This window comes from Salmo salar, chromosome ssa01, assembly GCF_905237065.1.
Source record: "Salmo salar chromosome ssa01, Ssal_v3.1, whole genome shotgun sequence".
Lineage (NCBI taxonomy): Eukaryota > Metazoa > Chordata > Actinopteri > Salmoniformes > Salmonidae > Salmo > Salmo salar.
The window spans coordinates 166,371,677-166,382,645 of NC_059442.1; the positions used below are offsets into that span (position 1 = coordinate 166,371,677).

Here is a 10,969-nt window from a genome sequence, read left to right on the forward strand (position 1 = left end):
ACAAATTAGTGACAAAAAAGTATTTGGAATTGGGCTGTGCCTCATTGACAGAGTCCATGGTTACTTAGTAAGTTAGTAACCCCACGGCGTAACCCTGTCTGTCTCACCATCAGCACAACAAGGTGAGCCTAGCCAGTCTGGACATGGAAGTTCCTGTCACCCTGCTGCTCAACGTGTCCCAGCTCAACCCCAAGGAGCACATCCTGGAGCTGGTGCCCGCCATCAAGCCCTTGGTGGGCCACGTGCACTACGTCATCACCAGCGGCAACCAGGAAGGTCTGTTCCGCATCCAGCAGCGTGACAGCCTCTGCTACCTGCACAGCACCAAGAGGAAGGGGGCACTGGCGGCACCGCAGGGGTACACGCTGGAGATCGCCAGCTTGCCGCTGTACGGCAAAGCCCAGTTCAAAGAGCTGGAGGACCGCCGGGACCAAGACTACCTCACGGGTGAACTGGGGGAGAACCTGCGCATGAGGCTGCACATCCGATTGCAATAGCTGGAGTGGGATTGGGGAAACACAGGGAAACACCCCTTGTTTTCCCTTCAAACTGGTGTTTTTCAGTTCACCACCATTTTAAAGCCAAATGATATGTGGAAGGAATGTTGTTGTTTTTCTTGTTTGTATTTTTTCTTGTTTGCATTTTTGACCTCAAAGTACTGTCCAGAATCTCTCTATGGCAGCCCAATTCTAAAAAAAATATAAACTTTCACTAATTCGTCTTTCAGTGGAAGATCAGAATTGGGCTGCCTGTGTAAACACAGCCTAGGAAAAGAGAGTGACTCGAAGCATGAACATGAGACTTTACATCTTTCACAAGTTCTCCCTGGATATGAGTGACCTCATGCCATGACCATGTACACGAGTGGAAGACCAAGAGCAAGACGTGATGTTCAAATTACCTGGATAGTTTAGTTGGTCAGTTCAGGGTAAGGAAATAGCATGTGATGTTCTGGCGATAGGCAGGCTGTGAAAGTACACATGACTAGTACATCTGCAGCATGGTGAGTTGCTACAATACAGTTGACAATTTTATGGAGGTCAGCTTGGTTATTTTAGTGACTAGACACACTCTTGGTGAATTCATAGTTGACTGTTTCAGAGGTGCCACAGCCTCACATTCATTTTTGTAATGGTCCGACAGACTATTGCAGCTCTGCGGCTGTGAACTTATCAATTGAGTATTACAGGGCATAGCATCCTCCTGTAAGATTTTGTATTCTCAGCCTATTGGTCGTGGTAGAACATTGTCAATATGGGATTGGTGCCTCGAAAAGGGAAACTGACATTTTAGGACACAACATGGAATCACATCATTATAAATAATAATAGTAATCAAAAAAATGGTATTCTTACATATGTACATATTAACAATCAGTATTTCAATTATTGTGAACTGATTTTTGTATTTATTTTAGTATTTAATACAAAGTTGTACAATATTAGTCAAATTCACATCTAATAAAATGACACAAAAGAAAGTGTCATTTACGTTTTTACACACCCTCAATTTGTATTCTCTACGTGTATTACAGAAACACCCATCAGTTGTTAGAAACACACGTTTTGTCTAATATACAGGAGTATGTATGTTCATATTGCACAATTACCTCAACTATTAGTCTCTACAGATAAGGCTATGTGACCAATGAAAGCATGTATCAATCCAATTTCTTAAATCAGCTGTTAAGGATATGGGTTTAATAAAATATTGTTTTATGTTGAATGAAAATGATCATGGAAGTCATTGAGAAAGAGGTGGGCCTATCCCACTTAGGGATGCTTCACTCGTTGAAACATTTAGCCAAAGAGAAGTGTCTTACAGTAAGAAATATGAAGCTGTCTGGAGGTGTAATGTACGGTCATATGTAATCAAGGACTGTAGATGTGGTGAAAAACCTTATTGTTGTTTTGCTTTGAGATTGTCTTCCATTCAAAAGCTTTTATTTTATTTCCCTCCGTGGCATCAGTTCTCAAAATGTAAGTCCCTTTTGGTTGGAGGATTTCTATACTCGCTAAGAAGCAATAGCAAGTAGACCACAGAAACCAGGACATTTTTTGCCATTTTGTTTAGATGTTTAAATATATCTACACAGAGTAAACTAACAGGGGTACAGTCAATAATGTATATAAACACTAGATCACCCACAGGGGGTGTTGTTTTGAAGCCACTGCGCCACCATCTTTGTCCTCCACCATTGTTTTAAAGGTTTTGGAAAATATAGAAATGCATTTATCAATGTCTATATTGCAGACACCTTATCACATACTTTTACATTATATTATGTGAACTGCACTAACCTGTAAAGTATACGTTTTTGAAAGTACTGCTACTGTCCCCACTACAACAAAGAAATACTTAGATGCATGTAATTTTGTCCTTTAGAATTCCATTCATTCATATGGAGGACTGCGCCTTCTGAGCAGTACACTTTTAGAAGAAGAAAAACGTTTATTTTTTTTTAAATAGGGTTATTTCGGCTGTCCCCATAGGAGCCAAAAAAGGGTTCTTCAAATGGTTATCCTATGGGGACAGCCGAAGAACTCTTTTAGGTTCAGAACCTTTTTTTCCTAAGAGTACCAATATGGTGGCAATGGCCTCAGAGCCTCTCATTGGCCAATACATAGCATCAGCAATCTAGTATTTATATACATGATTGGGTACAATGAATCATGTAAGTACACAAACATGCAATAGCCTTTTGTAATACAGTTTTTGTTGTGGCGATGTCCTACTAACAATGTGTAATACAGTTACGTAATAATGTAACATCAACAGTAAGTAGGAGTATTGCTACTAGTATTATAAATGCTCCCTACTTAGGATGTTTATAATGAAACCATTAGACAATATAGATGTACTGTAGCAATGTTGAACTGGTGCTCAATGATAACAGTACTGTATACACAGACATATTCAGAAATTACAAACTTACTGCATCGATGCAAAGACTGAAAATTCGTGTCAAAACAAATGTATAACAGTGTGTTTGTTGTTGTATTTTGTACTCTTGAACTGAACGTATTTTTAACATGTTACCGTGCAGTTGCTCACAAATAGATATGTGTGAATCTTTGTACTGATGTCCAGTTTTATTCATTGTAAATCTTTTTACAGTAAATGTGTTGTTTTTTGAGGTGTAACAGAGAGGTGTATTTCTTGAACTGTTTACTTTGCTAAATAATATTTGTGCTGTTGAACATAGCATGCAACACCAGTATCTAAATATGTGACAGCACAGTTCTATGTGAGCTTAAGTTAAATGTATTTTTTTTCTTCTCGTATTTAGGTTTGATAAAAGTACAGACTCAGAGCTTCAAACCGGTGTATTACACAATGTAGTTGGAGAAAACATGGGAAAGTTATGCTGCTTTGAAAGATTTTTGTTGTGATTTTCACACTAAGAGAGCACTTCTTTGTTTACACCCATTCAGACAGCATCATTCACACCCTCTTAAGCCTTAGCCCCACCCATCTCTAAGGATTCACATGTAAACGCATGTGAGTCATTATGGCTCATCCTATAGAAAGTCGTCTCTATTTGAACTTTCTTGTTGTTGAGAGCTGTAGCAACACTTTTGCGGTAGCAAAGATGATCTATATACTGACCAGGGAATCCCCCTTTCTGTTATAGGGGCAGGTCGTTTTGCATGAGCCGGTGCCCCAGATGGAATGGTCTGAAATATACATACTCCGCCCACCAGGGGCGCTGGGCCTGCAAAACAAACTCCACGGCGCTGGGCCTGCAAAACAAACTCCACCCACCAGGGGCACTGGGCCTGCAAAACAAACTCCACCCACCAGGGGCACTGGGCCTGCAAAACAAACTCCACCCACCAGGGGCGCTGGGCCTGCAAAACAAACTCCACCCACCAGGGGCGCTGGGCCTGCAAAACAAACTCCGCCCATAGACAGAAGCCTGTAACATGACTGATCAATCAGGACTCATCTCTCTGCAGCACCCCCCCTCCCCCTATTATCTCAGAGAATCATAATCCTGTCTTTCTCCCTATATAACCAAGTGCTCTCTACTTGGCTAAAATAGGTGCGGAATTTAACATTTGTATTAATATTTATCACATTCACCATTGTTATTAAGGCACATTAATTTTCAAAGGGCATTTCTGCCCTACTATGAGGAAGGAACTAGCGCCAAATGCGTCACTTCCTGAATCGCATCATACCATAAAACAGAGATCTCAAATAGCCGACTGACGCTTTTAATACCGGGCACCGGCACACATTTCAGCAAATAAACGCCGGGTCTAAATGAATTGTTTAGGAGTGAACTTCAGTACCATAAAGATTGAACAAAAGAAGATAGCAACAGACCGCTGCTCCAGAGTGGCGCTTCGTTCTAAGGCATTGCATCTCAGTGCAAGAGGCGTCACTACTGACCCTGGTTAGATTCCAGCCTGTATCACATCCGGCCGTGATTGGGAGTCCCATAGGGCGGCGCACAATTGGCCCAGCATTGTCCGGGTTAGGGTTTGGCCGGGGTAAGCCGTCATTGTAAATAAGAATTTGTTCTTAACTGACTTCCATAGTTAAATAAAGGTTATAAAAAAATGATTTTTTTAAACATCATTGCCATGGATGTGACAGCAGTGTGGTTTGACATGGAGCAGTGCGGTTTGACATGGAGCAGTGCGGTTTGACATGGAGCAGTGCGGTTTGACATGGAGCAGTGCGGTTTGACATGGAGCAGTGCGGTTTGACATGGAGCAGTGCGGTTTGACATGGAGCAGTGCGGTTTGACATGGAGCAGTGCGGTTTGACATGGAGCAGTGCGGTTTGACATGGAGCAGTGCGGTTTGACATGAGCAGTGCGGTTTGACATGGTCGGCTCAACGACGGTGGATACAAGAGGCGTAACAACTGCTGGATCTCCATGTAGCCGTCAAATGAGCACCTTCCCCTGATCTCAACCCTGTTACCCTAGTCTCAACCCTGTTACCCTAGTCTCAAACCTGTTACCCTAGTCTCAACCCTGTTACCCTAGTCTCAACCCTGTTACCCTAGTCTCAACCCTGTTACCCTAGTCTCAAACCTGTTACCCTAGTCTCAACCCTGTTACCCTAGTCTCAAACCTGTTACCCTAGTCTCAACCCTGTTACCCTAGTCTCAACCCTGTTACCCTAGTCTCAAACCTGTTACCCTAGTCTCAACCCTGTTACCCTAGTCTCAAACCTGTTACCCTAGTCTCAACCCTGTTACCCTAGTCTCAAACCTGTTACCCTAGTCTCAACCCTGTTACCCTAGTCTCAACCCTGTTACCCTAGTCTCAAACCTGTTACCCTAGTCTCACCCCTGCTACCCTAGTCTCAACCCTGTTACCCTAGTCTCAACCCTGTTAACCTAGTCTCAACCCTGTTACCCTAGTCTCACCCTGTTACCCTAGTCTCAACCCTGTTACCCTAGTCTCAACCCTGTTACCCTAGTCTCAACCCTGTTACCCTAGTCTCACCCCTGCTACCCTAGTCTCAACCCTGTTACCCTAGTCTCAACCCTGTTACCCTGTCTCACCCTGTAACCCTAGTCTCAACCCTGTTACCCTAGTCTCAACCCTGTTACCCTAGTCTCACCCTGTTACCCTAGTCTCACCCTGTTACCCTAGTCTCAACCCTGTTACCCTAGTCTCAACCCTGTTACCCTAGTCTCAACCCTGTTACTCTAGTCTCAACCCTGTTACCCTAGTCTCAACCCTGTTACCCTAGTTTCAACCCTGTTACCCTGTCTCGCCCTGTTACCCTAGTCTCAACCCTGTTACCCTAGTCTCAACCCTGTTACCCTAGTCTCAACCCTGTTACCCTAGTCTCACCCTGTTACCCTAGTCTCACCCCTGTTACCCTAGTCTCAACCCTGTTACCCTAGTCTCAACCCTGTTACCCTAGTCTCAACCCTGTTACCCTGTCTCACCCTGTTACCCTAGTCTCAACCCTGTTACCCTAGTCTCAACCCTGTTACCCTGTCTCGCCCTGTTACCCTAGTCTCAACCCTGTTACCCTAGTCTCAACCCTGTTAACCTAGTCTCAACCCTGTTACCCTAGTCTCAACCCTGTTACCCTAGTCTCAACCCTGTTACCCTGTCTCACCCTGTTACCCTAGTCTCAACCCTGTTACCCTAGTCTCAACCCTGTTACCCTAGTCTCAACCCTGTTACCCTAGTCTCAACCCTGTTACCCTAGTCTCAACCCTGTTAACCTGTCTCAACCCTGTTAACCTAGTCTCAACCCTGCTACCCTAGTCTCAACCCCGTTACCCTGTCTCACCCTGTTACCCTAGTCTCAACCCTGCTACCATCTTCAGTCATGCGATGATATGGTGTGTGGTCCCCCCACTACGACTCGGGAAAGGCATGCAGTTTACTAGGCTACAGATGAAATAATTTATGAACATTTTACGGTTAACTTGATCTCCATGACCAAACAGTAGATGGTGTCATAGAGCTAGAAGAAACACGCCTAGCAACAACTGGAGGAAAATGTTCACATTGTTGTGAATCAACCCGTTGTATTAAAGAGAAGTGTGTTGATACAGTGTTGATAGTTCAGGAGACAATGACTCGTCCAACTTCTACTCTTTATTTTATTTAACCCTTCAATCTAATATTAGTAGAGTTCTGTACATTTTGTAATGTAGGATTTGGGCTGTATGTAGAACAAAGCGTGTGACATTCCAACATCTAATACAGGGCAACGGTTATAAAGCTACGATGTATTTTGAGCTAGGTGGTATGTAGGTATGAGGTTGGTTTGGGTGGTATGTAGGTATGAGGTTGGGCTGGGCTAGGTGGTATGTAGGTATGAGGTTGGTTTGGGCTGGGTGGTATGTAGGTATGAGGTTGGGCTGGGCTAGGTGGTATGTAGGTATGATGTTGGTTTGGGCTGGGTGGTAGGTAGGTATGATGTTGGTTTGGGCTGGGTGGTAGGTAGGTATGATGTTGGTTTGGGCTGGGTGGTATGTAGGTATGAGGTTGGGCTGGGCTAGGTGGTATGTAGATATGATGTTGGTTTGAGCTGGGTGGTATGTAGGTATGAGGTTGGGCTGGGCTAGGTGGTATGCAGGTATGAGGTTGGGCTGGGCCGGGTGTTATGTACTGTAGGTATGAGGTTGGTTTGGGCTGGACGGTATGTAGGTATGAGGTTGGGCTGGGCTAGGTGGTATGCAGGTATGAGGTTGGTTTGGGGTGGGTGGTATGTAGGTATGAGGTTGGTTTGGGCTGGGTGGTATGTAGGTATGAGGTTGGGCTGGGTGTTATGTACTGTAGGTATGAGTTTGGTTTGGGCTGGACGGTATGTAGGTATGAGTTTGGTTTGGGCTGGACGGTATGTAGGTATGAGGTTGGGCTGGGCTAGGTGGTATGCAGGTATGAGGTTGGTTTGGGGTGGGTGGTATGTAGGTATGAGGTTGGTTTTGGCTAGGTGGTATGTAGGTATGAAGTTGGTTTGGGCTGGGGGCTATGTAGGTATGAGGTTGGGCTGGGCTGGGCCGAGTGTTATGTACTGTAGATATGAGGTGTGGTTTGGCCCAGGTGGAATGTAGGTATGACATTGGTTTGGGCGGTATGTAGGTATGAGGTTGGTTTGGGCTAGGTGGTATGTAGGTATGAGTTGGGCTGGGCAGTATGTAGGTATGAGGTTGGTTTGGGCTGGCCGGTATGTAGGTATGAGGTTGGTTAGCGCTGAGTGGTATGTAGGTATGAGGTTGGTTTGGGCTGAGTGGTATGTAGGCATGAGGTTGGTTTTGGTTAGGTGTATGTATCAAATCAAATCAAGTTTTATTGGTCACATACACATGGTTAGCAGATGTTAATGCGAATGTAGTGAAATTCTTGTGTTTCTAAATCAAATCAAATCAAATTTAATTATATAGCCCTTCGTACATCAGCTGATATCTCAAAGTGCTGTACAGAAACCCAGCCTAAAACCCCAAACAGCAAGCAATGCATGTGAAAGAAGCACGGTGGCTAGGAAAAACTCCCTAGGAAAAACTCTCTAGAAAGGCCAAAAACCTAGGAAGAAACCTAGAGAGGAACCAGGCTATGAGGGGTGGCCAGTCCTCTTCTGGCTGTGCAGGGTGGATATTATAACAGAACATGGTCAAGATGTTAAAATGTTCATAAATGACCAGCATGGTCAAATAATAATAATCATAGTAGTTGTCGAGGGTGCAACAAGCACGTCCGGTGAACAGGTCAGGGTTCCATAGCCGCAGGCAGAACAGCTGAAACTGGAGCAGCAGCACGGCCAGGTGGACTGGGGACAGCAAGGAGTCATCATACCAGGTAGTCCTGAGGCATGGTCCTAGGGCTCAGGTCCTCCGAGAGAAAGACAGAAAGAGAGAAAGGGAGAATTAGAGAGAGCATATTTAAATTCACACAGGACACCAGATAAGACAAGAGAAATACTCCAGATGTAACAGACTGACCCTAGCCCCCCGACACATAAACTACTGCAGCATAAATACTGGAGGCTGAGACAGGAGGGATCAGAAGACACTGTGGCCCCATCCGATGATACCCCCGGACAGGGCCAAACAGGCAGGATATAACCCCACCCACTTTGCCAAAGCACAGCCCCCACACCACTAGAGGGATGTCGCCAACCACCAACTTACCGTCCTAAGACAAGGCCGAGTATAGCCCACAACGATCTCCGCCATGGCACAACCCAAGGGGGGGCGCCAACCCAGACAGGAAGACCACGTCAGTGACTCAACCCACTCAAGTGACGCACCCCTCCCATGGACGGCATGGAAGAACACCAGTAAGCCAGTGACTCAGCCCCTGTAAAAGGGTTAGAGGCAGAGAATCCCAGTGGAAAGAGGGGAACCGGCAAGGCAGAGACAGCAAGGGCGGTTCGTTGCTCCAGCCTTTCCATTCACCTTCACACTCCTGGGCCAGACTATACTTAATCATAGGACCTACTGAAGAGATAAGTCTTCAGTAAAGACTTAAAGGTTGAGACTGAGTCTGCGTCTCTCACATTGGTAGGCAGACCATTCCATAAAAATGGAGCTCTATAGGAGAAAGCCCTACCTCCAGCCGTTTGCTTAGAAATTCTAGGGACAATTAGGAGGCCTCGTGCCTTGTGACCGTAGCGTACGTGTAGGTATATACGGCAGGACCAAATCGGAAAGATAGGTAGGAGCAAGCCCATGTAATGCTTTGTAGGTTAGCAGTAAAACCTTGAAATCAGCCCTTGCCTTAACAGGAAGCCAGTGTAGGGAGGCTAGCACTGGAGTAATATGATCAAATGTTTTGGTTCTAGTCAGGATTCTAGCCGCCGTATTTAGCACTAACTGAAGTTTGTTTAGTGCTTTATCCGGGTAGCCGGAAAGTAGAGCATTGCAGTAGTCCAGCCTAGAAGTAACAAAAGCATGGATTAATTTTTCTGCGTCATTTTTGGACAGAAAGTTTCTGATTTTTGCAATGTTACGTAGATGGAAAAAAGCTGTCCTTGAAACAGTCTTGATATGTTCTTCAAAAGAGAGATCAGGGTCCTTCACAGTTTTATTTGAGACGACTGTACAACCATCCAGATTAATTGTCAGATTCAACAGAAGATCTCTTTGTTTCTTGGGACCTAGAACAAGCATCTCTGTTTTGTCCGAGTTTAAAAGTAGAAAGTTTGCAGCCATCCACTTCTTTATGTCTGAAACACAGGCTTCTAGCGAGGGCAATTTTGGGGCTTCACCATGTTTCATTGAAATGTACAGCTGTGTGTCGTCCGCATAGCAGTGAAATTTAACATTATGTTTTCGAATGACATCCCCAAGAGGTAAACTATATAGTGAAAACAATAGTGGTCCTAAAACGGAACCTTGAGGAACACCGAAATTTACAATTGATTTGTCAGAGGACAAACCATTCACAGAGACAAACTGATATCTTTCCGACAGATAAGATCTAAACCAGGCCAGAACTTGTCCATGTAGACCAATTTGGGTTTCCAATCTCTCCAAAAGAATGTGGTGATCGATGGTATCAAAAGCGGCACTAAGATCTAGGAGCACGAGGACAGATGCAGAGCCTCGGTCTGACGTCATTAAAAGGTCATTTACCACCTTCACAAGTGCAGTCTCAGTGCTATGATGGGGTCTAAAACCAGACTGAAGCATTTCATATACATTGTTTGTCTTCAGGAAGGCAGTGAGTTGCTGTGCAACAGCTTTTTCTAAAAATGTTGAGAGGAATGGAAGATTCGATATAGGCCGATAGTTTTTTATAATTTCTGGATCAAGATTCGGCTTTTTCAAGAGAGGCTTTATTACTGCCACTTTTAGTGAGCTTGGTACACATCCGGTGGATAGAGAGCCGTTTATTATGTTCATCATAGGAGGGCCAAGCACAGGAAGCAGCTCTTTCAGTAGTTTAGTTGGAATAGGGTCCAGTATGCAGCTTGAGGGTTTGGAGGCCATGATTATTTTCATCATTGTGTCAAGAGATATAGTACTAAAACACTTTAGTATCTCCCTTGATCCTAGGTCCTGGCAGAGTTGTGTAGACTCAGGACAATGGAGCTTTGGAGGAATACCCAGATTTAAAGAGGAGTCTGTAAATTTGCTTTCTAATGATCATGATCTTTTCCTCAAAGAAGTTCATAAATGTATTACTGCTGAAGTGAAAGCCATCCTCCATTTGCGAAGGCTGCTTTATAGTTAGCTTTGCGACAGTATCAAAAAGAAATTTCGTATTGTTCTTATTTTCCTCAATTAAGTTGGAAAAATAGGATGATCGAGCAGCAGTGAGGGCTCTTCGATACTGCACGGTACTGTCTTTCCAAGCTAGTCGGAAGACTTCCAGTTTGGTGTGGCGCCATTTCCGTTCCAATTTTCTGGAAGCTTGCTTCAGAGCTCGTGTATTTTCTGTATACCAGGGAGCTAGTTTCTTATGATAGATGTTTTTAGTTTTTAGGGGTGCAACTGCATCTAGGGTATTGCGCAAGGTTAAATTGAGTTCCTCGGT

The 10,969-nt window shown here is 44.4% G+C and overlaps 1 protein-coding gene across 1 annotated transcript in view; it reads left to right on the plus strand.

Annotated features, from left to right (window-relative positions):
- The window catches only part of fbn2a (fibrillin 2a), a 213,954-nt gene extending 210,811 nt beyond the window's left edge, over positions 1 to 3,143 (plus strand). Inside the window, exon 65 of the mRNA XM_045693798.1 lies at positions 114 to 3,143. Within this exon, the coding sequence (XP_045549754.1) occupies positions 114 to 497 (384 nt within the window). The 3' untranslated portion in view covers positions 498 to 3,143. The remainder of the gene's footprint in view (positions 1 to 113) is intronic.
- The last annotated feature ends 7,826 nt before the right edge of the window (positions 3,144 to 10,969 follow it).